Source organism: Salvelinus fontinalis, chromosome 16 (assembly GCF_029448725.1).
Source record: "Salvelinus fontinalis isolate EN_2023a chromosome 16, ASM2944872v1, whole genome shotgun sequence".
Lineage (NCBI taxonomy): Eukaryota > Metazoa > Chordata > Actinopteri > Salmoniformes > Salmonidae > Salvelinus > Salvelinus fontinalis.
In genome coordinates this window covers 41,370,314-41,390,824 of record NC_074680.1, presented here as the reverse complement: position 1 = coordinate 41,390,824, position 20,511 = coordinate 41,370,314, and the positions used below count along the sequence as shown (strand labels likewise).

General features: G+C 45.6%; 1 protein-coding gene across 1 annotated transcript in view; it reads right to left on the bottom strand.

Moving 5' to 3' along the window:
- LOC129813199 (intersectin-2-like) overlaps positions 1–20,511 on the bottom strand; it is an 83,460-nt gene that overhangs the window by 29,321 nt on the left and 33,628 nt on the right. Inside the window, exons 9-21 of the mRNA XM_055865468.1 lie at positions 17,432–17,495; positions 17,154–17,291; positions 16,712–16,800; positions 15,772–16,013; positions 15,323–15,472; positions 11,821–11,961; positions 11,615–11,702; positions 5,949–6,088; positions 3,101–3,273; positions 2,388–2,908; positions 2,080–2,204; positions 1,762–1,970; positions 1,457–1,544 (exon numbers count right to left, since the gene is read on the bottom strand). Coding sequence (XP_055721443.1) covers positions 1,457–1,544; positions 1,762–1,970; positions 2,080–2,204; positions 2,388–2,908; positions 3,101–3,273; positions 5,949–6,088; positions 11,615–11,702; positions 11,821–11,961; positions 15,323–15,472; positions 15,772–16,013; positions 16,712–16,800; positions 17,154–17,291; positions 17,432–17,495 — 2,168 coding nt within the window. The remainder of the gene's footprint in view (positions 1–1,456; positions 1,545–1,761; positions 1,971–2,079; positions 2,205–2,387; positions 2,909–3,100; positions 3,274–5,948; positions 6,089–11,614; positions 11,703–11,820; positions 11,962–15,322; positions 15,473–15,771; positions 16,014–16,711; positions 16,801–17,153; positions 17,292–17,431; positions 17,496–20,511) is intronic.

The window sequence follows — 20,511 nt, the reverse complement described above, 5'->3', positions numbered from 1 at the left end:
GGTAGCAACATGATCTGTCTGCGGTGGTACGATCATGCTTGTAGGCGATGTCATGGCGACGTTGGCTAGCGAAGCTCATACGCAGAAACACATCCTCAGGTCTAACAGTCATCTCACGCCGGACTGCAGATGTGCAGGTCATCAAATCTAAAAAACACTCCTTCAATATAGAAGTTGTTTTTGACAAAAATGAAAAGGAAGTTGGGGTATTAGCTTGTTCAACTACGTCAGACAACGGCTCAGATCTACGTTGTGCCATTAGATTCAGAGAAAATTATGTTTCACTTCTCTCATTGATTAATAGTTGTTTTAGACTATAATGGGGCGGTAGGTTGACTAGTGGTTAGAGCGTTGGGCCAGTAACCAAAAGGTTGCTGGATCGAATCCCTGACAAGGTAAAAATCTGTCGTTCTGCCCCTAACAAGGCAGTTGTTCCCCACTGTTCCCCGGAAGGCCGTTATTGTAAATAAAAATGTGCCTAGTTAAATAAAGGTTAAATAAAAAAATAAATATATATATATATCTATATATAAAAATAGTATATATCTGATTGACTTCTCTAACCCCAAATCCCGGGCTGGTCTGCTTCGCAAGCATTCCTGGATGTCTTGTGATGATGCGCTTCTGTGTTTCGAACCTGTGGTGGAGCCATCAATCTCCATAGTGGCCATTTTGAACACCTACCTACTGTTGGGGTCAAATTGGGGTCATGAGATGGCCTGCACCAAATGTTTGATGTATTATAATAATTGATTATGCTTATGTTGTATTAATAGAAGGGGAAGGGCTATGACCCCTCCCCCACCACATTTATAGGGTCCTAGACTACAGATTAACAATATTTATATTCATTATAAGGTTTAATTGTTCCACAGTCTTTTCTAGTCTATGCCTCTTATAAAGAATCGATCTGAGAAATGTGTGAATTATCGCAGGGTGTCTGTGAGAAGGCACCTCTAGGCTATGTGAGAAGGCACCTCTAGGCTAAAAGAGATTAGACACAGAACACTGCAGGGGAAAGAAAGAGATAAGAGACTAGTCAGACAGACCTCTATAAGTCAACTTGGGGAGTGAACATTTACTGCTGAGCCCTTAGAAAACACTGGAACTATTGTATCTCTCTTGCAAGTTTGTACAGCTGTGTATGCATGGGCTTGGTCTGATGAGTAGAAGGTAATGACGTATGCAGTGATATCACTAGGGCTGGACTTCAGGCTTAATAAAATAACTTGGGACTTTTCCTATTTTGCAAAACTAAGGAGAGACATGAGTTGTATGTGTGCTGTTTGAACTTTGACTTCTGTCTACAGCTGGATTTTGATTAAAATTGTTATGATTTATAAGTGCACATTTTGAGTGTTTCTTATATGTTAAGTAAATAAAATGGAGCACAGAAAGACGGAACCAACACTACCCTAGCTTCAATTGGCTCGTCCCACTCCTCCTCTACCTGTACCTGCTCCGAGGGGGTGGGGTGAGGGGCGTGTGTAGGCGTGAAGGCGGAGTTCTGTCCTCTTGACATGGAAGCATCTCCCCCGGGTTTCCTGGAAGACATGAAGGGTCAGAGGTCATGAACTTTTCAGTCAGCAGTACAGTATTTACATTAAATCACCATATCAATGTCTCATCAGGGTTGAGGAAAGGTTACACGCTCCACACCTATGAGAAATACCTATGGCTAGAAACGGTGTGTGTGTCTATGTGTGTGTGTGTGTGTATGTGTATCTATGTGTATGTGTGTATGTATATTATCCAACCTACCCAGTGTTGATGGGGGTGGAGAACTGTGGTCTGAGGGCCAGTTTAGCAGCATAAACAGCAGTAGTAGCACCAGCAGTGGTAGTCGTAGTAACAGTAGCAGGTCTCTCTGGTTTTAACTGTCTCTCTACATAACTCTCTGGGAACCAGCCCATCTTCCCCTGACTGCTCCCGTACAGCCAACCCTGCTCTCGCTCCGTACTCTCATCCACCTACACAAACAGATGAATTGGCACACAACAGTCAGACAACGGTCAGACAACAGAGCAGCAGAGTGTAGAATTAAATCCAGAAATAAATTGTCATCTGTATGGTTCTAACCTCGATGACCTCATCGGCTTCAAAGCTGAGTTCTTCCAGGTTGCGAGCGGTGAAAGGGTAGAGCGCCCGGAAGGAAGTGAGCGTCGCAGACTTCTTGTGCTCTGTGGCCTGGGGTTGCAGACCACCTGGAACAGCCAATCACACAACAGCACCTCATGACGTCACCTCAGTTAACATTTTAAAATATAATAATCTCAAATGACACCCTACTATAAAGTGCACTACTTTTGACCAGAGCAACCACGTGGCTATCAGCTCTCCATATCCTAATAAAGGTTTAATAGAACAGTCTAGTGGTTCCTCCTTACCTTTCCTCTCCTCTAGTCCTCCAAGAAGGGCTGACAGTTTGTTGTGGATGTCTGTCTTCCCTGCACGCTGCCGCAACGCCGCCGCCTCCTCCTCTCTCCTCTTCGCTTCTTCCTCCAGCTTCCTCTCTTCTTCCTCCTGCTGCCTCCTCCTCTCCTCATCCTTCCTCTTGCTCTCCTCCTCCAATCTCTTCTTGTCCTCCTCACACCTCTTGCTTTCCACCTCTTCCTGCCTTCTCTTTTCTTCCTCCCTCTCCTCCTCTAACCTCTTCCTCTCCTTTTCCTCCTGTCTTCTCCTCTCCTCCTCCCTCCTCTTCCTGCCCTCTTCCTCCTGTCTTCTCCTCTCCTCCGCTCTGCTTTCTCGTTCTACCTTTTCTTTAGCAGCTAAGATGCGGGCTTGTGTCTCCTTCTCCTCCTCCTCTCTCAGTTTGGCCTCTCTCTCTTCCTGCAGCCTCCTCTGTCTCTCCTCCTCCTCTCTCTGCAGCTTCTCCTGCCACTGACGCTCCTTCTGCAGCTTAATACGCCTGGGTAGAATGGGAGGGAGGGAGGGAGGGAGGGAGGGAGGGAGGGAGGGAGGGAGGGAGGGAGGGAGGGAGGGAGAGGAGGAGAGCGGGAGGGAGAGAGAAGGAGATAGGGAAAAGACAGACAGGCCTATGTCAAAGACCAGATAATGCTTGAGCATGTTTGTGTGTTAGGCAGAGGGAAGAGCTGTTCACCTTTTGGCCTCCTCCTCCTCTCTCCTCTCCTCCTCCTCCCTCCTTTTCATCTCCTCCCTCCTCTTCCTCTCCTCCTGCTCTCTCTGTCTCTCCAGTTCTCTCCCTTTGTCCTCTTTGATGCTCCGTAGTTTATTCAGAGCCGACTGCTGCTTCCGCTGGCTCTCTCTCAGTTCCTGATGTTACCACATCAACAAGAGGGCACATTTCACCACATACTAACATGGTCACACATTCAGAATCACAACACCATCTATTACATTTACACTTCAGTCCTTTATGAACTGGCAACAACAGAGGATCTAGCAGGATAGCACTGGGATGAGAGGGTTGGACAACTCAGAGAAGAGTGTTTTAGACACAAAGAGAGAGGAGAGAGAGAAATATATATATAGTACAGTACTGTACCAGTCAGAACTGTTTGGACACACCTACTCATTCAAGGGTATTTCTTTGTTGTTTTACTATTTTCTACATTGTAGAATGTAGAACACAGAATGCAAAGCTGTCATCAAGGCAAAAGGTGATCATTTTAAGAATTTCGAATATAAAATATATTTTGATTTGTTTAACACTTTTTTGGTTACTACATGATTCCATGTGTCATGCCATAGTTGTGATGTCTCACTATTATTCTACAATATAGAAAAACCCATGAGAGAGTAGGTGTCCAAACTTTTGACTGGTACTGTATATAATATATATGAGAGTGAGCGACAGAAAGGCAGACAGAGAGAGAGAGAGAGAGAGAGGGGGGGGGGGGGGGGGGCAGAGAGAGAGAGAGAGGGGCAGAGAGAGAGATAGAGAGAGAACACCAACAACAACACCATTGTAAATACAACCCATATTTATGTTTATTTACTTTAACTTGTGTGCTTTAACCATTTGTACATTGTTACAACACTGCATATATATATAATATGACATTTGTAATGTCTTTATTGTTTTGAAACTTCTGTATGTGTAATGTTTACTGTTCATTTTTTATTGTTTATTTGACTTTTGTATATTATCTACCTCACTTGCTTTGGCAATGTTAACACATGTTTCCCATGCCAATAAAGCCCCTTGAATTGAATTGAATTGAGAGAGAGAGATAGAGAGAGAGAGAGAGAGAGAGAGAGAGACAGAGAGAGAGAGAGAAGGAGAGGCAGAGAGAGAGGCAGAGAGAGAGAGAGAGGCAGAGAGAGAGGCAGAGAAGGAGAGGCAGGCAGACAGAGAGCGAGGCAGACAGACAGACAGACAGACAGAGGCAGGGAGACAGACAGAGAGGCAGGGAGACAGGGAGACAGGCAGACAGACAGACAGGGAGAGAGGCAGGGAGACAGGGAGAGAGGCAGGCAGACAGAGAGAGAAAGAGAGGCAGACAGAGAGAGAGAGAAAGAGAGGCAGACAGAGAGAGAGCGAGAGCACCTTTAGGAGGTAGAAGAGGTTACTCAGGCAGGTGAATAGAGAGAGACAGAGAAATATAGGGAGAGAGAGAACACCTTTAGGAGGTAGAAGTGGTTACTCAGGCAGGTGAATAGAGAGAGACAGAGATATATAGGGAGAGAGAGAACACCTTTAGGAGGTAGAAGAGGTTACTCAGGCAGGTGAATAGAGAGAGGAGACACTGTAGCAGACAGTCATCAGCATCCCCATACTGCAGCAAGACAGACCAGAGAGGGAGGAAGAGAAGGCAGGAGGGATTAGAAAGGAATGGGTCAGACAGAGAGAGTGAAGGAGGAGATAGAGGGAAGGGGAATAGGATGGAGAGAGAGAGAGAGAGAGGAAGACGAGGAGAAAAAAGGCCAGCGCTTCAGTAGCCGGTTAGACACACAGAGAGAGAAGCAGAAGATCACACTGGTTATCAATCATAAGAGGCAAACAAATTACTGAATCATTCCAGCCCTTTCACATATCATTCACATTAACAATCAATCTCCACCCTTGTTCCTGGAGAGCTACCCTCCTGAAGGTTTTCATTACAACCCTGTTCATGGAGAGCCACCCTCCTGTAGGTTTTCATTACAACCCGGGTCCTGGAGAGCTACCCTCCTGTAGGTTTACATTACAACCCTGTTCCTGGAGAGCTACCCTCCTGAAGGTTTTCATTACAACCCTGTTCCTGTAGAGCTACCCTCCTGTAGGTTTTCATTACAACCTAGTTCCTGTAGAGCTACCCTCCTGTAGGTTTTCATTACAACCCTGTTCCTGGAGAGCTGCCCTCCTGTAGGTTTTCATTACAACCCTGTTCCTGGAGAGCTACCCTCCTGTAGGTTTTCATTACAACCCTGTTCCTGGAGAGCTGCCCTCCTGTAGGTTTTCATTACAACCCTGTTCCTGGAGAGCTACCCTCCTGTAGGTTTACATTACAACCCTGTTCCTGGAGAGCTACCCTCCTGTAAGTTTTCATTACAACCCTGATCCTGGAGAGCCACCCTCCTGTAGGTTTTCACACCCCAACCCAGTTCCTGGAGAGTTACCCTCCTGTAGGTTTTCACTCCAACCCAGTTCCTGGAGAGTTACCCTCCTGTAGGTTTTCACTCCAACCCTAATCTAGCACACCTGATTCTAATAATTAGCTGGTTGATAAACTGAACCAGGTTAGTTACAACTGGGGTTTGAGTTAAAAGGGTTGGAGTGAAAACCTACAGGAGGGTATCTCTCCAGGAACAAGGTTGGAGTGAAAACCTACAGGAGGGTATCTCTCCAGGAACAAGGTTGGAAAGCCCTGTCATATATTCACTTTAATACAGGTAGACTGTTATACTTCAACAACATTTGAGCGAGTGACTAGAGTGAGTGTTACTAGAGTGAGTGACTAGAGTGAGTGTTACTAGAGTGAGTGACTAGAGTGGTCTGTACGTACCTGTATGTCCTTCTGGTAATGCTCCATGTCAGCCAGTTTAGCAGCCGTCTCTTTCTCCAGAGCATCCAGCTGTTGCTTCAGTTTACGACAGGCTCCGTCCTTCTCGCTGGTGCTGCGCTTGAGAGTGGATATGGTGGAGACTGGGTACAGCAGGAAGACGAGTTACATCCCAGGGGGTGACAGGAGGGGAATGTTTAGTAACACTCACTACAGTGCCGTCAGAAAGTATTCACACTTATTGACTTGTTCCACATTTTGTTGTGTTTTTCACCCATCAACACACAATACCCCGGAACGACAAAGTGAAGACATTCTTTGTAAATATCAAATTTATCAATCGTCCAAGGAACCTTCCGGAGAACTCCTGAGATATAATTGTGATGAGGCATATATCTGGGGAACGGTAAAAGAATTAGGCATATATCTGGGGAAGGGTAAAAAATGAGGCATATATCTGGGGAAGGGTAAAAAATGAGGCATATATCTGGGGAAGGGTAAAAAATGAGGCATATATCTGGGGAAGGGTAAAAAATGAGGCATATATCTGGGGAAGGGTAAAAAATGAGGCATATATCTAGGGAAGGGTAAAAAACTATTTCTAGAGTGTTGAAAGATTCCAAGAGCACAGCGGCCTCCATCCTTAGGAAATTGGAATTATCCAGACTCTGCCTAGAGCTGGCCGTCCAACCAAACTGAGCAACCAGGCAAAAAGGACCTTGGTCACGGAGGTGACCCAAAACCCAATGACCACTCTGACGAAACTAACGTAAACTCACGTCAACTCGTACATCGCCTTGGTCCGTACAATAGCCCTTATTTTAGCGCCCCAAAAACGTAATACTTCCAGATCAACTGTAATGTCAATACCATTGTAAAGCACAATTTCTCCCCTTTCCAACAGAATCAATTACATGACCTAAACCCTGCTCGTTTCTGCATAATTCAAGCAGGCAATGAGCCTCGTCGAGTATTTTTTTAAATGGCGGGTGGGGAAGCGAAACTAATGCGTGATAGTGAGAAGGAGAGATGTTGTGTGGGAAAATTGCTTTTTTTCACTCGATCTGTCCAACTTATCACCTTATCGCCTCTAAAATGTAAATAAAACACTATAAAGAGTGTATATAATGTGTCATTACATAACAATTTGAAGGTTTGTGTCGAATTTGAATTGGGTTTTTAGGGCGGTGCTAAAGTGATCTTAGAAGTAAACAGCGGCTTTGAGAATGATCATCGCATGCAATGATGACGCAAAAAAAATGACTAGGTATCCCCCCTTACCCCCGTCACTGTCCATTTCTTGTTTTTAAACGATGAGAGAAGTGCTACACCTGGTGGAGAGAGATTGTAAGACATAAATAGTTGCTTTATGAGTGCTGTACGTTACGACATGACACGTCACGATGTAACGTAGGGTCCGTTTTTTTCAACTTTTCTCCAATACTATAGAGCCATTACCATGTCGATCAACGCTTGAATAGAAACCTAGTTCACACCCCAGATTTTGAAGTCAACACAGTTGCTACAGTCCCATTAGTTTTCTTTGTAGCATCGTTTGAATGTTCCGGTTGCGCACATTTGTACGGAATGGGGTGAGTTTACGTTACAGAGTTCCTTGGCTGAGATGGTAGAACCTGCCAGAAGGACAACAGTCTCTACAGCACTTCACCAATCTGGGTTTTATGGGAAAGTGGCCATACGGAAGCCAATCGTGAGAAGAAGGCACATGACAGCACGCCTGGGAGTTTGCAAAAAGGCAAAAAGACTCAGAGCATTAGGCAAAAGATTCTGTGATCTGATGAGACAAAACTTTGACTTTTTTGGCCTGAATGCAAAGAGCCATGTCTGGAGAAAACCAGGCACAGATCATCCCTGCCGTGAAGCATGGTGGTGGCAGCATCATGTTATGGGGGATGCTTTTCAGCGACAAGGAGACTGGTAAGGATAGAGGGAACAATGAATGGAGCCAAATACAGGGAAATCCTTGACGAGAACTTGCAAAACGACCATAGACTGGGGGCGAAGCGTTACATTCCAACAGGAAAATTATCCCAAGCATACAGCCAAAGAAACATTGGAATGGCTTCAGAACAAGAATGTGAAAGTCCTTGAGTGGCCCAGCCAAAGCCCAGACTTAAACCCCATTGAAAATCTGTGGAAAGACTTGAAGATTGCTGTTCACAGCCGCTCCCCATCTAACTCAACAGTACAGAAGAGTAACAGAAGAGTGGGAGAAAATCCGAAATCCAGATGTGTAAAGCTGATAGATGACTCAAAGCTGTAATCACTGGCAAAGTTGCTTCTACAAAGTATTGACTGAAGAACGTGAATACTTATGTAAATTAGATATACGGGATTTAATTTCAATACATTTGCGAACATTTCTATAAACAGGTTTTCACTTTGTCATTATGGGGTATTGTGTGAATATTCAGGCTCGTTCAACAAAATCTGGAATAAGTCAAGGGGTATGAATAGTTTCTGAGGTCACTGTATGTCTTCAAACATGGAGTCCTATTCAGTAATGTTTGATTGAATGTGGAACATGGCCTAGTATAGCCCTATTATATACCCCAGTCCTACTGTCTACCCCATCCATACACCCCAGTATAGCACTCTACCCCATCCATATACCCTAGTATAGCCCTCTACCCCATCCACACACCCTGGTATAGCCCTCTACCCCATCCATACAGCCCAGTATAGCCCTCTCCCCCATCCATACACCGTAGTATAGCCCACAACCCATCCATACACCCTAGTATAGCTCTATAATATACTCTAGTCCTACTGTCTACCCCATCCATACACCCTAGTATAGCCCACACCCCACCCACACACCCCAGTATAGCCCTCTACCCCACCCATACACCCCAGTATAGCCCTCTACCCCATCCATACACCCTAGTATAGCCCTCTACCCCATCCATACACCCCAGTATAGCCCTCTACCCCAGCCCTACAACCCATCCATACACCATAGTATAGCCCTCTACCCCACTCATACACCCTAGTATAGCCCTCTACTCACCCATACACCCTAGTATAGCCCTCTACCCCATCCATACACCCTAGTATAGCCCTCTACTCACCCATACACCCTAGTATAGCCCTCTACCCCATCCATACACCCTAGTTTATCCCTCTACCTCACCAATACACCCTAGTGTAGCCCTCTAACTCACTCATACACCCTAGTACAGCATACACCCCATCCATACACCCTAGTATAGCCCTCTACCCCACCCATACACCCTAGTATAGCCCTCTACCCCACCCATACACCCTAGTATAGCATACACCCCATCCATACACCCTAGTATAGCCCACACCCCATCCATACACCCCAGTATAGCCCTCTACCCCACCCATACACCCCAGTATAGCCCTCTACCCCATCCATACACCCTAGTATAGCCCTCTACCCCATCCATACACCCTAGTATAGCCCTACAACCCATCCATACACCGTAGTATAGCCCTCTACCCCACCCATACACCCTAGTATAGCCCTCTACCTCACCCATTCACCCTAGTACAGCATACACCCCATCCATACACCCTAGTATAGCTCTCTACACCACTCATACACCCTATGACAGCCCTCTACCCTATCCATACACCCTAGTATAGCCCTACACCCCATCCATACACCCTAGTATAGCCCTCTACCCCATCCATACACCCCAGTACAGCCTACACCCCATCCATACACCCTAGTATAGCCCTCTATCCCATCCATACACCCTAGTATAGCCCTCTACCCCATCCATACACCCCAGTATAGCCCTCTACCGCACCCATACACCCCAGTACAGCCTACACCCCATCCATACACCCTAGTATAGCCCTCTACCCCACCCATACACCCCAGTACAGCCCTCTACCCCACCCATACACCCTAGTATAGCCCTCTACCCCACCCACACACCCCAGTACAGCCTACACCCCATCCACACACCCTGGTATAGCCCTCTACCCCAGCCATACACCCCAGTACAGCCCTCTACCCCACCCATACACCCTAGTATAGCCCTCTACCCCACCCATACACCCTAGTATAGCCCTCTACAAAATCCATACACCCTAGTATAGCCCTCTACCCCACCCACACACCCCAGTATAGCCCTCTACCCCACCCATACACCCCAGTACAGCCCTCTACCCCACCCATACACCCCAGTATAGCCCTCTACCCCACCCATACACCCCAGTACAGCCCTCTACCCCACCCATACACCCTAGTATAGCCCTCTACTAACCATACACCCTAGTATAGCCCTATAACCTATCCATATACCCTAGCATAGCCCTCTACCCCATCCATACACCCTAGTTTATCCCTCTACCTCACCAATACACCCTAGTATAGCCCTCTACCTCACCCATTCACCCTAGTACAGCATACACCCCATCCATACACCCTAGTATAGCTCTCTACACCACTCATACACCCTATTATAGCCCTCTACCCTATCCATACACCCTAGTATAGCCCTACACCCCATCCACACACCCCAGTATAGCCCTCTACCCCATCCATACACCCTAGTATAGCCCTATAATATACCCTAGTCCTACTGTCTACCCCATCCATACACCCCAGTACAGCCTACACCCCATCCATACACCCTAGTATAGCCCTCTATCCCACCCATACACCCCAGTACAGCCCTCTACCCCATCCATACACCCTAGTATAGCCCTCTACCCCACCCACACACCCTAGTATAGCCCTCTACCCCATCCATACACCCTAGTATAGCCCTCTACCCCACCCATACACCCCAGTACAGCCCTCTACCCCACCCATACACCCTAGTATAGCCCTCTACTCACCCATACACCCTAGTATAGCCCTATAACCTATCCATACACCCTAATATAGCCCTCTACCCCATCCATACACCCTAGGATAACCCTTTACCCCACCCATACACCCTAGTATAGCCCTCTGCCTCACCCATACACCCTAGTACAGCATACACACCATCCACACACGCTAGTATATCCCTCTACTCACCCATACACCCTAGTATAGCCCTATAACCTATCCATACACCCTAGTATAGCCCTCTACCCCATCCATACACCCTAGTATAGCCCTCTACCCCATCCATACACCCTAGTATAGCCCTCTACCCCACCCACACACCCCAGTACAGCCTACACCCCACCCATACACCCCAGTACAGGCCTCTACCCCACCCATACACCCCAGTACAGCCCTCTACCCCACCCATACACCCCAGTACAGCCCTCTACCCCACCCATACACCCTAGTATAGCCCTCTACCCCACCCATACACCCTAGTATAGCCCTCTACCTCACCCATACACCCTAGTATAGCCCTATAACCCACCCACACACCCTAGTATAGCCCTCTACCCCACCCATACACCCTAGTATAGCCCTATAAGCTATCCATACACCCTAGTATAGCCCTCTACCTCACCAATACACTCTAGTATAACCCTTTACCCCACCCACACACCCTAGTATAGCCCTCTACCTCACCCATACACCCTAGTATAACCCTTTACCCCACCCACACACCCTAGTATAGCCCTCTACCCCACCCATACACCCTAGTATAGCCTACACCCCATCCATACACCCTAGTATAGCCCACACCCCAGCCTAACATAGCCCCAGTCTCAGTCAGTACCTGGCAGGTTGTTGAGGGCCATGTCCCTCAGTTTGTCACTGAGCCTCTGCTGTTCTGGAGTCAGCTGGGACAGCTTACTCTGGTTCTCCTGAAGCACAGGAGCAGTAGACGCATCATTAGGAGGGGCCAGACAGAGAGACGGACAAACAGCGACAGACAAACAGCAACAGACAAACAGCGACAGACAAAGGGACAGACAGACACACCTCTAGTTGTCTCTGCAGGGAGCTGATGTCCTGTCTGGCTGTGTCTCGTTTCTGGTTGGTCAGATCTAGCTCGCTGCGTTGCATCTTCCTTTTACTCTGAGCATCCCGCAGCCGCTCAGAGATCTGTTTGTGTTTGTTATGCTGGGAGAGAGAGATATACAGATGTAGGATTTAAACTTGACCCTTTCCTCGCAGGAGAAAAATAATCCTGCAGCAGGAGGATTTTAGTATCTGAAGAAATATTTATCGTGGCCACCAGGGGGCAGCTGGAAACGGTGTTTGTACACTGAACAAAATTTGAAATGCAACATATAAAGTGTTGGTCTCATGTTTCATGAGCTGAAACAAAACATGCCAGAAATTTTCCAAACCTTATTTCGCTCAAATGGAGGATTTCTGTCTGCAATAAAGCCCTTTTGTGGAAAAAAAAAATAACTATTTCCGATTGGCTGGGCCTGGCTCCCCAGTGGATGGGCCTATACCTTCCCAGCCCAACCCATGGCTGAGCCCCTGCCCAGCCATGTGAAATCCATAGATTAGGGCCTAACGAATCTATTTCAATTGACTGATTTCATGACATCATGATACAATCAAAAATAAATCAGCCAAGACCTCAGAAAAAAAATTGTAGACCTCCACAAGTCTAGTTCATCGTTGGGAGCAAATTCCAAATGCCTGACGGTACCACATTCATCTGTACAAACAATAGTACGTAAGTATAAACAACATGGGACCACTCATCGGTTATACTGATCAGGAAGGAGATCTCCTAGAGATGAACGTACTTTGGTGCAAAAAGTGAACATCAATCCCAGAACAACAGCAAAGGACCTTGTGAAGATGCTGGAGGAAACAGGTACAAAAGTATCTATATCCACAGTAAAACGAGTCCTATATCAACATAACCTGAAAGGCCACTCAGCAAAGAAGAAGCCACTGCTCCAAAACCGCCATAAAAAAGCCAGACTACGGTTTGCAACTGCACATGGGGACAAAGATCGTACTTTTTGGAGAAATGTCCTCTGGTCCGATGAAACAAAAATAGAACTGTATGGCCATAATGACCATCGTTATGTTTGGAGAAAAAAGGGGGATGCTTGCAAGCCGAAGAACACCATCCCAACCGTGAAGCACAGGGATGGCATCATCATGTTGTGGGGGTGCTTTGCTGCAGGAGGCACTGGTGCACTTCACAAAATAGATGGCATCAAGAGGACGGAAAATGATGTGGATATATTGAAGCAACATCTCAAGACATCAGTCAGGAAGTTAAAGATTAGTTGGAAATGGGTCTTCCAAATGGACAATGACCCCAAGCATACTTCCAAAGTTGTGGCAAAATGGCTTAAGGACAACAAAGTCAAGGTATTGGAGTGGCCATCACAAAGCCCATACCTCAATCCTACAGAAAATTTGTGGGCAGAACTGAAAAAGCGTGTGCGAGCAAGGAGGCCTACAAACCTGACTCAGTTACACCAGCTCTGTCAGGAGGAATGGGCCAAAATTCACCCAACTTATTGTGGGAAACTTGTGGAAGGCTACCTGAAACATTTGATCCAAGTTAAACAATTTAAAGGCAATGCCTACCAAATACTAATTAAGTGTATGTAAACTTCTGACCCACTGGGAATGAGATGAAAGAAATAGAAGCTGAAATAAATCGTTCTCTCTACTATTATTCTGACATTTCACATTCTTAAAATAAAGTGGTGATCCTAACTGACCTAAGACAGGGAATTTTTACTAGGAATAAACGTCAGGAATTGTGAAAAACTTAGTGTAAATGTATTTGGCTCAGGTGTATGTAAACTTCCAACTGTATACAGGGGGGTGCCGGTACAGAGACCTGTGGTTAGCTACAGGGACCATAGCGTTGGGATTATAGTTGATTAGGAGATACTCATTTCTCTATTGGAGTTGTAAGTGAGATAATCAAAGCAAATGTTATTTGTCACAAGCGCCAAATACAACAGGTATAATCTTACTGTGAAATGCTTACTTACAAGCCCTTAACCAATAATACAGTTTAAGAAAATAATTGACTAAATCAACTAAAGTAAAACTTTTTTTTAAAGTAACAATAAGGCTTTATACAGGGGGACCAGTACAGAGTCAATATGCGGGGATACAGGTTAGTTGAGGTAATTTGTACATGTAGGTAGTGGTAAAGTGACTATGCATAGATAATAAACAGCGAGTAGCAGCAGTGTAGAAACAAAAGGGGGGATGTCAAGGTAAATAGTCCAGGTGGCCATTTGATTAATTGTTCCGCAGTCGTATGACTTGGGGGTAGAAGCTGTTGAAAAGCATTTTGGAACAAGACTTGGCGCTCTGGTACCACTTGCCGTGCTTTAGCAGAGAGAACAGACTGACTAGGGTGACTGGAATCTTTGAATATGTTTTGGGCCTTCCTCTGACACCGCAGAGTTCCTCTGTCCAGTGTCTGTGTTATTTTGCCCATCTTAATCTTTTCTTTTTATTGGTCAGTCTGAGATATGGCTTTTTCTTTGCAACTCTACCTAGAAGGCCAGCATCCCGGAGTCGCCTCTTCACTGTTGACGTTGAGACTGGTGTTTTGCGGTTACTATTTAATGAAGCTGCAAGGTGAGGCGTCTGTTTCTCAAACTAGACACTCTAATGTACTTGTCCTCTTGCTCAGTTGTGCACCAGGGCCTCCCACTCGTCTTTCTATTCTGGTTAGAGCCAGTTTGCGCTGTTCTGTGAAGGGAATAGTACACAGCATTGCACGAGATCTTCAGTTTCTTGGAAATTTCTCGCATGGAATAGCCTTCATTTCTCAGAACAAGAATAGAATGACGAGTTACAGAAGAAAATACTTTGTTTCTGGCCATTTTGAGCCGGAAATCGAACCCACAAATGCTGATGCTCCAGATACTCAACTAGTCTAAAGAAGGACAGTTTTATTGCTTCTTTAAAATCAGAACAACAGTTTTCAGCTGTGCTAACATAATTGCAAAAGGGTTTTCTAATGATCAATTAGCCTTTTAAAATTATAAACTTGGATTAGCTAACACAATGTGCCATTGGAACACAGGAGTGATGGTTGCTGATAATGGGACTCTGTACGCATATGTAGATATTCCATTAAAAATCAGCCGTTTCCAGCTACAATAGTCATTTACAACATTAACAATGTCTACACTGTATTTCTGATCAATTTGATGTTATTTTAAATGGACAAAAAAGTGACTTTCTTTCAAAAACAAGGACATTTTGAACGGTAGTGTGTGTAGAGTCTGGGTGTAGAGTCTGGGTGTAGAGTCTCTGTCCGCACGTGTGTGTAGGGAGGCAGGTAGCCTAGCAGTTAAGAGTGTTGGGCCACTAACCGAAAGGTCACTGGTTCGAATCTCCTAGCCGACTTGATGGAAAAATGTGTCGATGTGACCTCGAGCAAGACACTTAACCATAATTGCTTCTATAAGTGGCTCTGGATAAGAGAGTCTGCTCAATGACTCAAATGTCAAATCTATGTGTGTCTCACCACAGCCTCCAACTCCGTCTCCAGACTCGTCTTCCTGGCCTTCAGTTTGCTGACTTCTTCCTGTTCCTGACTCTTTTGGCGCTGCAGCTCTCCTCTCCTCCTTCTCTCCAGCTCCTCCTTCCTCTGGCGCTCCAGCTCACGCTGTGCCGCCTGGGGAACACACACGGACAGACTCACTCATACTTAAACAATCAGACCCACAAGGGTTTGGTATATGACCAAATAACCACGGCTAAAGACTGTTCTTAGGCACGACGCAAACACCCGAGGTGCCTTATTGCTATTATAAACTGGTTACCAACGTAATTAGAGCAGTCAAAAATAAATGTTTTGTCATACCCGTGGTATACGGACTGATATACCACGGCTGTCAGCCAATCAGCATTCAGGGCTCGACCTACCCAGTTTATACTGACATTTAGAATGCCTGACAGAACACGGATCTTCACCTCTCTTCGCTCCATCTCCTTCAGCCTCTCCTCCTCTTTCTGTCTCTCCAGCTCCATCCTCCTCTCTTCCTCCTTCCTCCTCCTCTCCTCTTGCTCCCTGACCTCCCTCTCTCTCTCCTCTCTCTCCTTCTGCTGCCGTTTCTCATCCTCTTTCCTCTGTGCATCCTGCAGAGCCTGTCTTCTTTTCTCCAGCTCTGCGTTCCCTCGCTCCAGGTTGGCTTTGAACTTATCCTCAAACGACACTGTGAAAGAGAGAGGGATGGAGAGAGAGAGAGAGAGAGAACAAGAGAAAGAAAGAAAGAACAAGAGAGAACGAGAGAGAGAAAGAACGAGAGAGAGAGAGAAAGAACGAGAGAGAGAGAAAGAACGAGAGAGAGAGAGAAAGAACGATAGAGACAGAAAGAACGAGAGAGAGAGAAAGAACGAGAGAGACAGAAAGGAAGAGACAGAGAGAGAGAGAGAAAGAACGAGAGAGAGAGAAAGAAAGAGACAGAGAGAGAGAAAGAACGAGAGAGAGAGAAAGAGACAGAGAGAGAGAGAAAGAACGAGAGAGAGAGAAAGAAAGAGACAGAGAGAGAGAGAGAAAGAACGAGAGAGAGAGAGAAAGAAAGAGACAGAGAGAAAGAGATATAAAGACAGAGAGAGACCGACAGACAGACAGAGAAAGAGAGATAAAGACAGACAGACAGACAGACAGACAGACAGACAGACAGACAGACAGACAGACAGACAGACAGACAGACAGACAGAGAGAAAGAAAAAGACAGACAGAAAGAGAGAGAGAGAGACAGACAGAGAGAGACAGAGAGAGTGTGAGTGTGAGTGTGAGTGTGAGAGTGTGAGTGTGAGTGTGAGAGTGAGTGTGAGTGTGAGAGTGAGAGTGAGTGTGAGTGTGAGTGTAAGAGTGAGAGTGTGTGTGTGTGTGTGTGTGTGTACGTACAGTTGTTTTTGGTTTTCTGTGGTGGCTCAGCCTCCAGTTCCTCAGTGATGCCAGCATAGAGAGACAAGCTGGTCCCATTCACAGATCCCCTACAAGAAACAGTGAGTGTGAGTGTGTGTGTGTATGAGTGTGTGTGTAACTCTCTGATGGTGGTATTAGTTCTGCTGGTTGTGTGTGTGTGTGTGTGTGTGTGTGTGTGTGTGTGTGTGTGTGTGTGTGTGTGTGTGTGTGTGTGTGTGTGTGTGTGTGTGTGTGTGTGTGTGTGTGTGTGTGTGTGTGTGTGTGTGTGTGTGTGTGTGTGTGTGTGATGATGGTTTTCGTTCTGTTGGTAGTGTGTGTGTGTGTGTGTGTGTGTGTGTGTGTGTGTGTGTGTGTGTGTGTGTGTGTGTGTGTGATGATGGTATTCGTTCTGTTGGTAGTGTGTGTGTGTGTGTGTGTGTACCTCTCTGATGGTGGTATTAGTTCTGTTGGTAGTGTGAGGGGTAAGGGTCGTCCGGTCTTGGCCAAGTCCACTAGATGCATGGCCAGGATAAACTCCTCTCCTCTTAGAGTCCCATCCTTATCTATATCAGCCAGGTTCCTGACACACACACACACACACACACACACACACACACACACACACACACACACACACACACACACACGTTCCGTTCCTGTGGTCAAACGTTCTTATACAGGTACAAGCTGATGATATGATGATGATGAAGGCGTACTCACCAGATGGTGGCCAGCTGTGTATGAGTGAGCAGAGTGGTTGCCATGGCATTCCTCACTTGCGGACCTGAAACACACAGAGTAAAGCAACCTCAGTCCATTTCTCATTACTGAAATAAATGACCTTTCGGCATAACGACCTTTAATGACCTTTCGGCATTGTGGCCTTTCGGCATAACCTTGATTGATTTTGTCAGTAAAAATACATTTTAAAAAAAGACCCAGAATGCCATTCTATCAACCTATCACAAGGTGGATCTTAAAAAGGTCAGCCATTTTTATCTCAACATCTAAATCATTTCTCTGTAACAATTAAGTACCTTACTGTGATTCTTTTTAATTAAAAGGGTCAAAAATAAACAAAAATAGCTTCTTAGCAAAGAGCAATTTCTCAAGCAAGAATTTCTGCAAGTACTGTCTGAGTGGTCAGAATGTTCTGAGTGGGGAGGGGAAAACTGAAAATGAGCTGTTATGGCAGAGAGGTTTGGTTCTCTCTTAACTAATTTACCAACTGGTGACGTCCTAATGGAAGGTCAAAACTGCATCCCACCAAAACAGGCTCAAATTTCAGGCGGTCTTTTCAAATAGCTCTTACACTAAAAGAGCATCAATCATCATTTTCACAGTATTATTCTAACCTTATAGTGTGGAAATATACACTCAGTGGCCAGTTTATTAGGTACACTACCCCGTTCATGGTGAGTCATGTGACTGTGGCTTGGTATATAAAGCAGGCAGACAGGCATCGAGGCATTCCGTTACCATTCCATTGAACGTTAGAACGGGCAAAACGAGTGACCTAAGCGACTTGGAGTGTGATATGATCGTTGGTGCCAGGCGCGCAGGATCCAGTATCTCATAAACGGCCGGCCTTCTGGGCTTTTCACGCACGACAGTGTCTATGGTTTACAGAGAACGGTGAGACAAACACAAAACATCCAGTCAGCTGCAGCTCGTTGACGAGAGGTCGAAGGAAAATGGCAAGAATTGTGCAAGCTAACAGGCTGGCCACAAACAGACCAATAACGGTGCAGTACAACAGTGGTGTGCAGAACGGCATCTCAGAACGGACAACTCGTCGGTCCTTGTAAAGGAAGGGCTATTGCAGCAGGCGGCCAGACCGGGTTCCACTCAAACAGCAGAAACAAGAAGAAGCAGCTCCAGTGGGCACACGATCTCCAACACTGGACTATAGAGGAGTGGAAAAACATCGCCTGGTCTGACCAATCATTTGGTGGCGGTGTTGTAATGGTATGAGGAATGTTTTTCTGGCACACGTTAGGTCCCTTCATACCAATTGAGGGTGTTCCTAATAAACTGGCCAATGAGTATATAAAACACAGGCACATCACATTTTAGTCCACTGCTCTGGACTTTCAATAGTCTTCTGTAGTGTCTTCCTAATCTTCACCAAGCTAACGGCTTCATTTACATCAACCACCTCTCATATAACTGCAATATCCAGTTACCCACCTGTCTGTCAGGTACACTACATTACCTATACCTGTCTGTCAGGTACACTACATTACCTATACCTGTGTGTCAGGTACACTACATTACCTATACCTGTCTGAGGTACACTACATTACCTATACCTGTCTGTCAGGTACACTACATTACCTACACCTGTCTGTCAGATACACTACATTACCTGTCTGTCAGATACACTACATTACCTATACCTGTCTGTCAGGTATACTACATTACCTATACCTGTCAGGACCTACATCCAAACAAGGGCACTGCGTTCATCCACCTCTGGCCTGCTCGCCTCCCTACCTCTGAGGAAGTACAGTTCTCGCTCAGCCCAGTCAAAACTGTTCGCTGCCCTGGCACCCCAATGGTGGAACAAACTCCCTCACGACGCCAGGACAGCGGAGTCAATCACCACCTTCCGGAGACACCTGAAACCCCACCTCTTTAAGGAATACCTAGGATAGGATAAAGTAATCTTTCTGACCCCCCCCCCCCTTAAAAGATTTAGATGCACTATTGTAAAGTGGCTGTTCCACTGGATATCATAAGGTGAATGCACCAATTTGTAAGTCGCTCTGGATAAGAGCGTCTGCTAAATGACTTAAATGTAAATGTCTGTCAGGTATACTACATTACCTATACCTGTCTGTCAGGTACACTACATTACCTATACATGTCTGTCAGATACGCCTACATTACCTATACCTGTCTGTCAGGTATACTACATTACCTATACCTGTCTGTCAGGTATACTACATTACCTATACCTGTATGTCAGGTACACTACATTCTAGAAGAAAAAAGAAACGCACACCTATTTAGGCGAGGTGCTGGCTAGCGGAGTAGAACACTAGAAAATAAAGGAGAGCCGCACACTCTAGGAGCTCAGATGCAAAAATATTTACTTACCAACCAAAAATATTTTGCATCTGAGCTCCTAGAGTGTGCGGCTCTCCTTTATTTTCTAGGTACACTACATTACCTATACCTGTCGGTCAGGTACACTACATTACCTATACCTGTCTGAGGTACAATACATTACCTATACCTGTCTGAGGTACGCTACATTACCTATACCTGTCTGAGGTACAATACATTACCTATACCTGTCTGTCAGGTACACTACATTACCTATACCTGTCGGTCAGGTACACTACATTACCTATACCTGTCTGAGGTACAATACATTACCTATACCTGTCTGAGGTACGCTACATTACCTATACCTGTCTGTGAGGTAAACTACATTACCTATACCTGTCTGTCAGGTACACTACATTACCTATACATGTCTGTGAGGTAAACTACATTACCTATACCTGTCTGTCAGGTACACTACATTACCTATACATGTCTGTGAGGTAAACTACATTACCTATACCTGTCTGTGAGGTAAACCGCATTACCTATACATGTCTGGGGTAAACTACATTACCTATACCTGTCTGTGAGGTAAACTGCATTACCTATACCTGCATGTGAGGTAAACCACATTACCTATACCTGTCTGTGAGGTAAACTACATTACCTATATATGTCTGAGGTAAACTACATTACCTATACCTGTATGTGAGGTAAACTACATTACCTATACCTGTCTGTGAGGT